Source organism: Nycticebus coucang, chromosome 10, assembly GCF_027406575.1.
Source record: "Nycticebus coucang isolate mNycCou1 chromosome 10, mNycCou1.pri, whole genome shotgun sequence".
NCBI lineage: Eukaryota > Metazoa > Chordata > Mammalia > Primates > Lorisidae > Nycticebus > Nycticebus coucang.
In genome coordinates this window covers 11,606,920-11,622,331 of record NC_069789.1, presented here as the reverse complement: position 1 = coordinate 11,622,331, position 15,412 = coordinate 11,606,920, and the positions used below count along the sequence as shown (strand labels likewise).

At 33.7% G+C, this 15,412-nt stretch overlaps 1 protein-coding gene across 3 annotated transcripts in view; it reads left to right on the top strand.

Annotated features, from left to right (window-relative positions):
- SDCCAG8 (SHH signaling and ciliogenesis regulator SDCCAG8) overlaps nucleotides 1-15,412 on the top strand; it is a 254,616-nt gene that overhangs the window by 116,970 nt on the left and 122,234 nt on the right. For all 3 annotated transcript variants that reach the window (XM_053604357.1, XM_053604356.1, XM_053604358.1), the window contains exon 13: nucleotides 13,373-13,515. In XM_053604357.1, the coding sequence (XP_053460332.1) occupies nucleotides 13,373-13,515 (143 nt within the window). The remainder of the gene's footprint in view (nucleotides 1-13,372; nucleotides 13,516-15,412) is intronic.

The following is a 15,412-nucleotide window of genomic DNA, read 5'->3' as shown; positions in this document are numbered from 1 at the left end:
AATTGTGCTATTGGAAAATAGTAATAGATAATAGGATTACTAACTTTATAAAACAAGGAACTGCTGATGATCCGAAGTGTCTTGAGTTTACTAAGTCTATTAACATAGCTCTTGTGATACAGCTGTAGTAATAAGTCTAATGTACATACATAATATAAATGGTATTTATTCCAAAATATAGTAATATAATGTGAAAAAGATGGTTAGACTTCATTTAACAGGAATCCTAGAGCCTTAATGTTAATAGTTATGAGACACTTCCTGCTGTCAATTTTTCTAAGAACTAAATAAGACTATTACAATGATTTCTGGTATTTTTGATAGCCCAGATGATTATAAATTTGAGCGGGAAAGAACATGATAAATTAGATGAATTGCTCCCTCTTTCTCTTTGCCTTTTTTTCCTTCTTCATAAATAAAATAAATAAGAAAATTAGAGGAGTCATCAGTCTTGCTTTTTTTAATCGAAATAATAATGAGAGAATCAGTTTGTATTTTAATAGAAATAAAGGCCAAGAAAGCCAGTGAGGAGAATGAGATAGGTTGGATATTATATGTATGTGTGTGTGTGTGTATAAATATAAAATTATCTGACCAGCTGGATTTTACACACACACACACACACATATATATAATATCTGGCACATGGCAGGCATATAGTATTTACTTAAAAATATGTATTGTGTTGAATTGAGGGCCTCTGAAGTCATCATTTAAGGAATGAAATTAAGTTTTCTTTCCTAAATTGGAATGAATTTATTATATTTTATCTTTGCTTTGTATAATTTTCTCAGCTGGTTATTATTTTTGCTATGAACTATTTTATTATTAGTTATTATTTTAACTATTTTCACTGGTGATCAGATTCAACAACTGTAATGAGCATTCCCTTTATTATATGTGTTATGTTTTCTTGTGTTTGGAGTAACTATTTATAAACTTTTTCTTTAATAATTTTTTTATTTACCAGCTTTTGTACTTATTAGATTGTTCCTCTTTAATAAAAGAGAAAAACATATTAAGGAATTTCCTAGCCTTTAAAAAGACACTCTTTTTATATAGGGATGTCCCACCAGAAAAGAGATCTTCCTGTTTTTATTGTAGTTCATTTTGAGAGAGAAACAACTCCAGGTTTATTTTTCTTTTGAATGTGGTTATTGTAGCAAGCAAAATACTTTTGAAGTTCCTTCAAAAGGATTAGGTCAGAGTTATGTGTAACTTTTTTTTTTTTTTGCAATGAAGTAAATTTAGAGTTGCTATAAGAAATATTAAAGGAATTATGCTAATTTGCCAGCAAACACAGGTTAAAGACTCCTTTGCATTGGGACTCTTACCTTAGAAACAATGCGGTTATCCTCACTAGCCACCCTGTCCTGCTTCTCTGCCAGAACATCATGGCTCATTCTCAGAGAAAAATGGAAAAAGTCAATTCTTCTTTGCTCTTTTTTTCTTTTCTTTTCTTTTCTTTTTTTTTTACTAATGGCCAAGGGCTACTTTATTATATAGCATTAAAAGTTAACTTGAATATATTACATGTATTTATTTAATATATACATGCATAGATGTAAAATGTCTTATGTTAGATCTAAAATAGATCTAAAATGTTACAAAATATATGTATATATTTAAATATATGTAATTACATTACATGTTTATAAAGTTTATATATTAACATTTTAAGTGAAGAAGAATTTCTTTTAAATATTATATGTAACTATATAATACATGTTTATGAAGTTTATATATTAACATTTTAAGTGAAAAAGAATTTCTTCTTTTATTAAATTGAATGTCAAATATATTGCTGACATAAATTTTCTTCCAGAAAATAAGCTAAACATTACCTTTATGAGCCTTTCTTTGTTTTATAAGATAAGGTGCTTACAGTATATTAAAGGATTCTCTTCATATGTGCGCTAAGCAGAGGAATGTAGGTCTACCTTAGTCTTTTTAGTTATATCCTCTCAAAAACGTTTAAACGTCCCAATGTAAGTTTTATAGTACGTGCAGAATGGATGCTATAGGATTACTAGCTTTATAAAACAAGGAACTGCTGATGATCAGAAGTGTCTTGAGTTTACTAAGTCTATTAACATAGCTCTTGTGATACAGCTGTGAACAAAATATGGAAATATTCTCTTGGATGATAATTCCTTGAGGTGGATTGTAAATGATTAAGCACCATTCCGAGGGCGTTTTTGCTTGTAGGCTTTCGTAGTTATTACTGACACAGTCGATTCCAAGTGAAGGCAGAGGGAAAGGTAGTGTTAAGAAGCGCTTTTCACACCTTTGCGGTTGCATCAGACCCTTGACATTTGTGGAGACAAATCTCGGATCTTAACAAGTGATAGAAAAAGCCATTAATTCCTCACTTTAAATGTAGTAAAGTATATACCTGACCACTTCAACGTCTAGAAGGTTTATAAATATAAAAGGAAAATTAATTGTGATATTTGTGAATCTATTAAAATAAGTTTTACTACTCAAATAAACTCAGGATATCTCATTCTTTTTTTTTTTTTTTTTTTAGAGACAGAGTCTCACTTTATGGCCCTCGGTAGAGTGCCGTGGCCTCACCCAGCTCACAGCAACCTCCAACTCCTGGGCTTAAGCGATTCTCTTGCCTCAGCCTCCCGAGTAGCTGGGACTACAGGCGCCCGCCACAACGCCCAGCTATTTTTTGGTTGCAGTTCAGCCGGGGCTGGGTTTGAACCCGCCACCCTCGGTATATGGGGCCAGCGCCTTACCAACTGAGCCACAGGCGCCGCCCATGGATATCTCATTCTTATAGAGTGACATTTCAGAAGGGGGTTATATTCAAAATTCACCTTGAAGGGTGAATATTTGAATGATCAAAATCATTAACATTACTATGGAAATTTTTATAAATTGTTTTTAAGAGTCAACATGGATTTAAATGTATTGATTTTTTTTTCCTGAGATAGAGTCTTGCTTGCCTGAGCTAAAGTGCCTTGGCTCGAGCCTAGCTCACAGTAACCTCAAACTCCTGGGTTCACACAGGATCCTCCTACCTGAGCCTCCTGAGTAGCTGAGACTATAGGATTTCATCACATTGCTAGGCTCATTTTTCTGTTTTTAGTAGGGATAGGGTCTCGTTCTTACTCAGGCTGTTCTTAAACTCCTGACCTTAAGTAATCCTCCTGCCTAGCCTCCCAGAGTACTAGGATTATAGGCCTGAGTCATCATACCTGGCTGTTATAGATATTGATTATATATTCATTTAGAGCCATATACTCCTACCAAACTGGAGACATTCATACCCTTTCTCAAAATTTTTAACGTATATCGTATTCTTTCCATTGTTGGGATACACTACTGTTTATTCAGACAAGGATTAGATTAATAAATTGATGTGTTTGGGAGTACTCTTGTTTGAAAAATACACCTATTTCTTAGATTAAATTACATAATGTGGTAGATGTTCAGCCCTTGAGAGGTACATATATACTGTGGCTAACCACAAGCTCAATAGACTCACATCTCACTCTTCCTAGTCACTCCAAGGTGTTCCCTCGTTGAGTTGAATGGAGAGCAGAGTCACTCACGCTGCCTCTGTTCCTCTCTCGCTGTTACCTATTGCAGCTCCACTGTGTCGTCCTACTGCACTAACATTACCCGCGAACCGTCTGACTCTGTGATCACAATGACTGGAGACAGAGGTGAAAGGTACCATGCAGCAAGGCGATATGATATTATGTCTCTCAAGGGCCCCTGGCATCCAACTCCAGAGCCGAAACAGGATCTTCAAGGCAGGAAATAAGGATACAGCCTAAGCAGGAGGCAGGTGTGTTGCTGAAGTGGTGGATGTTTTCTTGATTCATGGCTGTCTTTTATCATTCAGCCCTTGACACATTTTCTAGTATTGAACCAACGCAAAATTTATTCTCAGACAATTAAAAAACTCCCCGCCATTGATTGATGATAACCTGTGTGGAGGACAGCTAGGAGATTTATATATTTTATTCCTTCATTATTTTAGGAATTTTTTAAATTATTTCAGCATTGTCTTTAACTTTTATTCTTTTTACTCACAATTTCGGAGTAACCTGTAATCTGAATCTGCCTCTCATCACTCTTAGTCATGTTCACAATACCTTAACAACTTTTTTGCAGTGCATCATTTGAAAAATGTATCCTCTCTTTTTTTATGACCATCTAACAGTCACATCTTGTTTCAGATTTTCCCTCATCAAGGATTATCTTAATGTTTGTTTATAATGCCTACTATAGTAAACTCCTAATATTAGTAGACATAAAAGGTCAAGATCCCTGTATCCATGTTGTTTACAGGGTAATGTGAAACCTTATGATGCTTTGAACATGGTTAATATTTTCCCCTTTTAGAGCACTGAAAGAATATGAGAATTAGAGACAAAAAGGTACCTCAATATTTTAAAGAAAAAAATTGCTTCCCTTATGAATGGCCTGAGAGCAAGTCTTTTTTCCAAACGTTTACATAAAGCCAACATAAAGTATTTACTAAACATTCCAAAAAAGGAGAGATATCACTTGAACTGTGTGGCCAACTGACCAAGAGCTACAATGATTCTTATTTTTGCTTTTGAATCTCTTGGCACAACAGAACAGTGATCTAAGTTTGGCTTAACCAAATATATTGTCACAAGGTAATAGAACGAGCTTGATATCAAATGTCTTAAATTCTTCTCTCCTTTAGACACACTTTCTTTTAGAAAGGCACTTCTTTCCTATCATAGTCCAACCTCATCTGTTTGGAACGCTTGTTTTGGCTGAGAGCTACTTGAGCTCTGAGGAAGTGCTTCTGAATTTAAGTCATCAGTTGATGCCACTTCTCTTAACGTTGTGCAAAGGGAAAAAAGTTTCTTGAAATTCTTTGAAGAATGTTTGCTTAAAGTAAGGATTGATTCAACAGCCATGTTAGAAGCAATTGGAAAAATGCAAAGTTTCACAAAAATGTTCCGTAATTTATTGGTAAGACTAAAAACTCGAGTCCCACATTGATTCTTATGCTGGAGTTGATCCGATTGTACCAGATGTAGAGCATAGGAAAGAGTGTAAGCAAACCAAAACGTGAGGACTTCTTCAAGTCACTAACCCTAAAATCTCATGGAGAAATGAGCCTGAATGGTGTCCAGGGCCTTGTAAATTGAGACCCTTGTATCTGGTGGGAGAATATTGGATGCGTGTCCTCTGAGTTGTATCTTCTCCTGATATCGCTGTGTCATTTGTGTCTTCTGTGTATGTCAAATTGTAGGGAGGTTATAAAAAACAGACCATGTCATTTCTTCATTACCTGTTACATCCAGGTTTGTTTAAGGAGATATTACAGTATAGTAGAAATATTATGGGACTGGAAGTAAGGCATTTCATTTTGAATCCCAGCTCTGTCACTGTCTAATCTTACATAAGTTACTTAACATCTGTGAGCTTCAGTTTTCTCATCTGTAAAGCAGGAATAGGATACTTATTTTTACAAAGTTGTCATGAATACAAAATGAAATTTTAAAATATAAAATGCTAAGCCACTGTCTGGCGCATGGTAAGCACTCAGAAATGCTAGCTGGCATCAGTTTTATTACTAGGCCCACAATAAAAACATAGAAATCAATGTTGTATGCCATCAATAATAACCATGAAGAGGATTTCTAGAATGGTATCGGCAATCTTCCGCATCTGCTGCAGTAAGGAGGACATTCATTTTTGGATGACTTATTATTCATAATAGCCTTTTATTCACATAGGCTGATTCCCCAAGAGTCTAGTTTGGAGTCTTAGAAATAATTTTGCTATATTCAATACCTGTGTTATCTGGTAGAATTTTCTGTGATGATGAAAATAGTTTATATCTGCACTGTCCAATATGGTAGCCATGATCACCATGTGCATTTGAACAAATGTGCTAATGAGTATTTATGCTGTGAGTAATGCTGTTGAGGAACTAAATTTTTCATTTATTTAGCTTAAATTTAAATAAGCAAAAGTAGCTATTGTAGCCATTGAAAAAAACATCAGTGATTTGATAAAATTAGTCTTAACATCTGCAAGTTAATAAAAGTGTCTACTGGTGAATATGAACTACTAAATATGTGATGAGTACTTTTTAAAAAAATTTAGAATATTTCGGGGGCTCACACGTTTTAGTTACATAATTGGCTCTTGTACATTTAAAAAGTGAAAGTTGTAAGTGTGCACTTCACCCAGAATGTGTGCCTGGCACCACTTACGTGTGAATTAACATTAACCCAGCCCCTTCCCCCTCCTCCCACCTACTTGATTCCTGATGAGTTTTTCTTCAATATGTGCACGTAAGTGTTGATTAGTTCTAATTTAGTCTTGAGTACATGTGTTGTTTGTTTTTCTATTCTTGTGATACTTCACTTAGAAGGATGGTCTCCATTTGTATCCAGGTTGTTACAAAAGATGCTCCATCACCATTTTTTATGACCGAGTAGTACTCCGTAGTCTATGCATGCTACATTCTACTGATCTGATGTGTTGGGCTTTTTCCACATCCTTGCAGTTGTGAATTGTGCTACTATAAACATTCAAAATACAAGCGGTTTTTGTTTTTTGGTTTTTTTTGAGAAAAATGACTTTTTTTCCTGTGGGTAAATACCTAGTAGTGGGATTGCTGGATCAAATGGTGGATCTACTTTTAATTCTTTGAGTTGTCTCCATTCTGCTTTCCATAGAGCTTGTACTAATTTGCAGTTCCACTAACACCATGTTCCTTTTTCTCTGCATCTGTCCAGAACTTGTTGTTTGGGATTTTTTTTGATAAGAGTCATTCTCACTGGAGTTAGGTAATATCTCATTGTGGTTTTGATTTGCATTTCCCTAACAATTAGAGATGCTGAGCTTTTTTTCATGGTTTGTTGGCCATTAGACTATATCTGTCTTTGAAAAGTTTCTGTTCATGTCTTTTGCCCACTTTTTAATGGGGTTGTTTGATTTTTTTTTTTTCCTTGCAGATTTGCTTGAGTTCTTTGTAGATTCTGGTTATCAGCCCTTTATTGGATGTATAGCATGCAAATATTTTCTCCCATTCTGTAGGCTGAGTACATTTTTTATGCACATAGAACTTGATAGAAACTATCCTCTTCCCCCCCCCCCCAGTGACAGATTATTGTTATCCTTCAATTTTACCTTACCTTTCATAATACATCCTACGAATTTTTCCATTGGCTTCTCGGGTGATAAATTCACATTGCCAAAATCTGTCAACATTAAAACAGTAGGTTTTTTCTTCTAACTTACAGTGACTACCATTGAGTTATTATAGTTTCTGTATGATTCTATTTCTTTCCAGACAAAGTTATCCTTTTGGATTAAGATGATATATACAATTTTTCAAATTGGTTTCCTATTCGTTTGTTTGTATATTTTTCCTTAGGAAGTCAAAAGAAATGTGTAATAGAATTTCTCTTAAATAAATTCTTGGTTTAGTTGTACTTAATTTATGTGAAATATATATATTTATATTTTGTATGTTTATATTTATAATATATATACAAATATATATATATTTATATTTTGTATGTTTGTTTGTTTTGCAGTTTCTGGCAGGGGCTGGGTTTGAACCCGCCACCTCCGGCATATGGGGCTGGCGCCCTACCCCTTTGACCCCTTGGACCCCTTTGAACCACAGGCACCACCCAAATACATATATATTTTTTAATTATCTGAAATAGAGAAAGATTTTCAAATTGCAGGATTGTGAAAACAGTTTTCTAGATTGAAGTCAGAAATTTTTTAAAGAAGTAGAATAGAATAAGAAGAAATAAGATATATTAGAGAGTATCACATAGAGTAATGATAATATTGTTCATGAAGTCCTTGTTACATGTGTATATAAGAGGATATGTATCTCTGAATGGTGATGTAAATGGATTTCTTACTATGGATTTTGTTTAAAAATGTTTGAAAGCCATTGCGTAATTTAAGGTATGGTGTAGAGGGGGCAGTAAAGTCAGAAGATCTGGTTCAAGGCTTAGGTATTTTTCTTTGGGCAAATATTTAATGTCTTTGATCCTTAATTTCTTGTATGCATAAACGGGGATACCTGTCCTGTATATTTCAACGACCAAATGAAATTCTGAGGTGATATATAGGTACAATAGTCCTTATTCCTTTAAAGTCAATGATTTTATGTTGACGCAACTCAGTGACTTACACCAGCGATCATTTTGTTCATGTTTATGAGTCTGCAGGCCAAATGAGACGTGGCTGATCTATGGGCGTGTGCTGCATTTGACTAGGTGTTTTCTGCATCAGGTTGTAGGTTGTTTGGGCTATGGTGTTGGTTTGATTCTGTTCCACATTTATTCTTTCTGTGTTCTAGGCTGAAGGGGCAACCATTACCTAGGGCATCTATTCTCAATGAAAACAAATCTATGCTACATAAACATATTTATGATTTCTGTTTACATTATAGCCATGCTAAAGTCCATTGGCCAAATAAAATTATAAGGCCAAACCCAAGTCAGTGGGCAGAGACAGTGTATTCTACTCTCAGTAAAAGATGGATAGGAGTGAATATTTGCTGAACAATTACCTGAGCTATCATGTTACCCCCCAACCATTAAATCTACACCTTTAACAGCCTCATTCTCAAATATAAAAGTATACCCATGTATTAGCATGTGTTTGAGAAATACCTACAATGTAATAAAGTTTCTAAAACAGACAAACAGAAAAAAAAAGGAAACTGGAGGAAACAGTCAACATATTACAAGCAGAGGAGAACACTTAAAATAGTATATATTCTAATAGATAAGAACTGTATTCACAAAATAAAATTAGTATACTGTTTAAGAGAGTCAGTGGAAACAAAAAATATTTCATAGAAATGAAAAATATGATAGAATGATTTTTCTTAAATTCAATAGGCTTAGAAGACGAAGTAAAAGAAATCTTCCAGAAGTTAGAATGAGAAGAGGAAGTGATGCAAAATGTAAGAAAATTGGGTAACAAATCCAACAGAGCCGAAAAGCAACATCCAGGAGTTTCCAGAAGAAATGTTAAAATGTATGGTATAAAAATATTTTAAAATAGTAATCCTAGCAAATATCCTCAAACTAACAGAAACAAGCCTCCAGATTGAATAGGGCCCCTGAATCAGCATGAAAATTTTTTAAAGGCCCTATTCCAAGGCCCAACATTGTAAAATTTCAAAATGAGAGGGAAAAATAAATGATTATGAAAGTTTTCAGAAAGAAAAAATGAAAATCATAGATCAAATATTAGGAATCAGAATGGCATAGGGCTTTTCGATTGTAATGTTAGGATATTGAAGACAGAATAGTCTCTTAAAAATTCTAAGTGAAAATGAATTTCAAAATAGTTTTATACCTAGCAAAATTATTGAGTGTATACATAGAATAACAGGCATTTCAGGCATGCATTACTAAAAAAACACTTATTTTCCATGCACCTTTTCTTATGAAAGCTACCTAGAGATTATACTTGAACCAAAAATAGGAATAAATTGAGAAACAGGATGACTTATAACCCAAAAAACAGGGAACAGTAAAAGAGCATGGTAAAGGCTTGCCACAAAACAGAAATCAATCAGGCTAGACATAAGACACCAAGAAGGACATATGTAGAGGCAAAAAAGTAAAGAACTTTTAATTTATCTGATGTGTTTGGTTATTTGAAAGAAATATTATTGATGGGTGTTTGAGAGATCTATTTGAACACTTGGGAGAAAATGTACATTACCTAGAAAGATAAACTATTAGAATCAGGCAGTTAATTCCAGAAATAATAAAATAATATATAAAATTAATTTGAAGAGGATATTGCTTGTCTTAGTTGTGAACAAATTTTCCTTAATCATTATAACATAAGTGGACAGCTGATGAGTGATTTAACCAAAATTATTATTATATGGGAACATGAGGTGGATATGTAGGGTGGGTGGTATAGGAGATCTAAATCATTACCTTTTCTAACATCGGAAGTCCATATTGCAAAACCAGGAAAGAGCCATATAAGTTCGTCATTTAAAAATGTGAAGATAAACATCAGAAGAGTTGGTATGCCATTGGGGATTAGGTTTGGAGGTTAATGAATGGTGGAGCATGGGCAATACTCTTCCTTGTTGTGAGCCATTTAGTACTATTTGGCTTTAATTAGGTGCATTACTTTGACAAGAAAACTTAAACGGGAATCAAAATACAGTTACATAATGTCCATGAAGAAGAAAAAAAACTTCCTACAGTATAGAGAGATATAAATGAATAGTAAGGAGTCAAGTCTCCTTCTCTAGCGCTACTTTCTCCTGGAAGTATATTCATTACTTGAAGAGTAACTTTTGGTAAGGTGTTAAGCTATCTGGACATGCCTTTGCCCACTTAGCCAAAAGATGGCCGCGTCAAACAGTGTTGTAGGCATGCAGGTTAACAGTGTACTTTGAGAGCAATGTATAATACAATTGGCCTTAGACTGTCGTTGGTCTTTCATCCCTGAGCCACTATATACAGCCAAGGAAGCAACCCTGACCTACTTGGGTGAGGCATAGGGTTATCCTGCCAGTGGGAGCATGACATTTCTGGCAACAGATTTCTCTTCTAACTGTTGGACTTGGTGCCATGGCAGATTTTCCTGACTCATGGAGTAAGTGTGGCACCCCGGGCCAGCTGGTTAGATTATTTGTTGATTTTGATTATCTGCACCAATAAGCTCTTTTGCTGGCACGGATAATCAGAAGCAAGCAGTAATTTTCCGTCTTCCTGACAAAAATGCTTTTCACATTTTTATATTACAATAGATAAAGTTTGATTCAGTTTTCACCAAAGTGCTGCTTTATTGGGAAGGTGGAAATTTTATTAAGTTAAATCTTTGGGAATGCTCAAATAGACTTAGGTAATTTTTTCTTCTTGTCATTTTGCTGTTCTTGAAAGATAAATACAGGGGAAAAATCAGTAGTAATGATATTACCTGTCTTTTACTTAGCTCTTTCTATGTGCTAGGCACTCTGATAAGTACTCATCAACTAATTTAGGCTCAGCAGCTTGCTGTACTCATCACTCCCATTTGAGACTGAAGATATTGTATACTAGTCTAGTGACTTGTCCAAGGTCACAGGGAAACATCCCAGCTGTGTCTGAAGCCCTGGTTCGTGTTGACTCTTGGACTCGTGTTCTTTACTCTTATGTTTAACTATCTTTCAATGCAACCTCTGTCTTTTTATTACATGAGAATAAATAAACAACTGATTTAACAGGGTAAGGTACATGTGTTGTTGCATAGAGCTTATAAAAATTTTATCTTTTTATTTAAAGTTTGGAATTTGCCTTCTATCTCCGTCATTCTTTTGTATTCTCTCAATTCACAATTCTGGAGTTGTCATCGGTCTTCTGATTCTCCTTCTTTTACTTCTACAAAAGCATCACGTTCTCTTTATATTTCTGTTTTAAATCCCTCCACTCCTCCTGTCTAGAATACTACAACCATATTTTCACAGTTTCCCTTCTGTCATTCTTTGCCACTTTAAATTGATTGTACACAGTGATCCACTTTTTTAAGCCTCGACTTCTCTTACATTGCATAAATGTTGAAAGTGTTAATGTCTCCCCATTATCTATAAGGAAAGTAAACTTTATTAATCTGCAAGTCAAGATCTAATCTGCAATGTGATCTAATCTATCATTTCATGAGTTTTTGTCCCTTACCTTCTTTCTCACTTTTCTTGCCCATGGTAATAAATCTCTCATCTGGCTCCTGAGGCATGAATTTTCTCTTCCACTCACTTGGCATTTTTATATGCTTTGTATTTTTCATAGTCTTCGTGTGTGAATATGTCTCATTTATGAAGATGAATTGTTAACTCCTGAGTGTAGAGATGGAAACTCTCAGAATCCATAATATTATTTAGCACAGTTTCCTGCATACAGCACTGTATAAAAAAAATTAATGAATGAGAATTTTTGAAGTTTTGGTCAATGTATAATCCTAATTCTTTACTTCTTTGTTTTTGTTAATTTTATAAATATTAGGTAAGAAAAATTAAATGGACTTTTGATAACGTTTTTCATGTCTTTAGTCATATATAATTATATTGGAAATATATAGGTATAACTTTAATAACAAAATATTTTAAAGAAATAAATCAGTTTCACTCAGTATTCCAATCTGAAAGATCCAGAAAATCTACTCTGAATGAATGTGGTGTATTTATTATTACATAGGCTTAAAAGAAATATTGAGAACATGTAATAAGTTAGTAATTGTTAGTAATATATGGTTTTCTTGGGGATAAATTGAATATGATGTTACAAATCTAAGAAAAATATAAATGAATTATTTATCTTGCATGACATTATCAATATAGCTGAGGTGATTTAGAATTTCGAGTAATGACATGAGGACATTTGAAAATGTGTTTAAGTTTAAAGCATTCTGCTGAGATATGATTTTGTTTTTCAAACAGATTGCGTTTTGTGTGTCAAAATCGCTTCTTGCTTTCTGCTGAATTTGAAAATGTTCCTTCCCTTTTTTGTTTTTCTTGTTTTAATAACCTAAATATTTTAAAAATGTTTATCCTTTTTTATTTTAGTTTGCTTAATTTTATATGTTTTCTATGATAAATATTTCTACTTCAATATATAAATTATTTGGGACTATGTTCTGTATAAGGTATTTTTGCTTTGAAATATTTGAGTTTCAGTAAGATAAGGATAATTTTATCTTGAACCAAACAATAAACTATCATAAATTTTGTATATTTTAGATGTTCATATTTATTAGTCTTAGAAGGCATTTTTAATGTAAATTTTAACGTAATATTATTTTAGTTTAGAAATCTCATATACCCTTAATGCCTAAAGGTTCTAATGCTATATTTTTCTTGAACTATTTTTTCCAAATAATATTGAGCATGATAATGATACCAATTTTTACCCCTCATATTTTTCTAAAAGATAAATTATTTCAATTTTTAATTAGGGTTTCAAAACATCTAAATAAAACGATAAATCTGTCTTTCAGAATAATAAGTCACATATTTGATGTAAATCACTGTGTGTGTCTGAATCTCAAACAAAAATTTTACATTTCAAAGGTAGTATTTAAAAAGTAAATATTACTTTTTAAAAAGAGTACTCAGAATGAAAGTGCAATTATCCATTTTGACTACTCTCATGTAATCATTTCATTTTTAAAATTAGATTTCATTTTATAATCCAAAAACCTCATTCATGTGCATTTTTGGATGTGCTAATTCCTTTGTCATGAAATGGAAGCTAGCCTAAATTTTCTAATAATTTTGCATCACATTAAAATTCATGGCAAAAATAAAAATGAGCTAATTTTGAATTCAAGTTCATATATTTTATATGGATGTTTCTTCTCCTTCTCTCTACCTAAGGAGATAGAGAAATTGAGAATGGAACTGAGTGCAAGCAAGCAGCACTTGGAACAGGAGCAGCAGAAGGCAGCCCGGGCCAGAGAGGAGTGCCTGAAACTAACAGAACTGCTGGGCGGATCCCAGCACCAACTGCACCTCACCAGGTACTCCCTCATCCCATTACGCACCACAGAACCAAATTCATTCCACTGATTTTTGCCACAGGCTTCCAAACAGTTGTTAGAGTTAGTCTTAGTCATTCAATTCACACATAGCTTTCAAGCATATTAAGAAAAGTGGAGATGTGGTAAGCAAAACACCCAGACATGTGAATGATAAGTGTGGCAGGGAATTACTGATATATTACAAAACCTTTCATCTACAATGCTCAAATATTTAGGTGATTCTCTATCACTATAAGCAAAACGACATATTTCTCCTACCACCACCACTATCTCTCCTGTTATTCCTGTGTCTAATGAAAATGTTGAACTAAAGGATCTGAGAATTTATTTAGGAAAATCATAAAATACTGTTCAGTGGTTAAAGAAGTAAAAGAAAATCTAAGATGCAAATTAAAATGGAACTGATACAAAATAAGGAATCTGTATCTCAAGGAGGTTTAAAACTTAGAGATGAAATTGATCAGCATTGTTCATGTTCAAATCATTATTGTAATCAGGCTTATGCCACTGACGTTCAAATTAGTTTGTTTGCATCACAAGATATTGTGATATGATCATCAGTGTCACAAACTTTAGTAAACATATACAGCTAAGCCCTAAATTACAGTAAGACTCTTTGGGTTACCAGTGCTGTGAATTTGATGCATCGGAAACAAACACACATACACATATTTATAATACAGAGAAAATTTCAAATAAAGACAGTAGGTATTTCACTTTATCATGTAAGTGATTTCTTTTCATTTTGAGTTTCAGTACAATTTTTTGATTTTCACATCAAGCCTTTGAAATTTTTCAGTCCCTACAGTTTTAAGAGAGGACTTTGTCTAAATAAACATGTAAGTTTATGACATTTGGTTTGATTTATAAATCAGAAAAACACTGGGCTCCCAATCAGAGTAATATGTTGAGTTTTAGCTATGAAAGGGGACTGATCCCTTTTACGTTAAATATGACAATGTAATTCTGAGCACGGTATGCTGACAGATGGAGAACAGCACCACTTGAACAGCCTGCATTTGGAAAAAAAATATTCTGGAGGTTGGTGAACCTCCCAAAGTTTTGGGTTAGTGTTAAGATGCCTCTGGTTCTGTTAAAATCAAACTTTGTTAAAAACATTTTTTATGATAATTTTGCAAATGATTTGACACCATCCCTTTTAAACAATGAAAGAAAAACGGAGCCAAGAAAGAAAGGAAAGAAAGAAAACAAATCCTTTGTACATGTATGATCTCTGGGACAAATCCCAGTACATGAAATGCTTTTATGAGGAAAAAAATGCTTAATACGGCAGAATAACAACTGTTCTTTTAATGCCCAATTAAAATATTGTAATTGTAGAATTGAGAACATAATGTTAACGTAGTTCCTGTGGTTATTTAATCTCAGAAGTTTCAGAATTTGGCCTCATCATGGTAATGCTAATGGTTTTTCTTTTCTGTCAGACGACTATTCAGAACTAACCACTACCACACCATAGAAACTGGGCAGCTTTTAACGTCTCGGGGTGGCTGAGCTTTAGTAAATAAATATTAATGCTGGTTTGGCCCCTTTTGCCAGTCTGTCTTATTCAGAGAGTTAATTTCTGAATCAAAGCCTGTAGAGAGTCAAAGCCTGTGCAGTGTCGATTTATAGTGTTTGACAAGATCCATTTCTTGCAAGTGGAGTATATTAGGATGTGGTAACTACTGAAAATGGACAAGTGGTAACTAATTCCTTTGTTCTTAAGAAAAACAGTTTTGCTTGATTCTGTAGAAAGCATTTTTTTTTTTTTTTGGTTGAGCTTTATTTACACCAATTATATGAAAATTTAGACTAATTTTGTAGGAAAAAAACTTCACTACCTGTTTTCTAAGTGCAGTACTCTTTTGTAAGC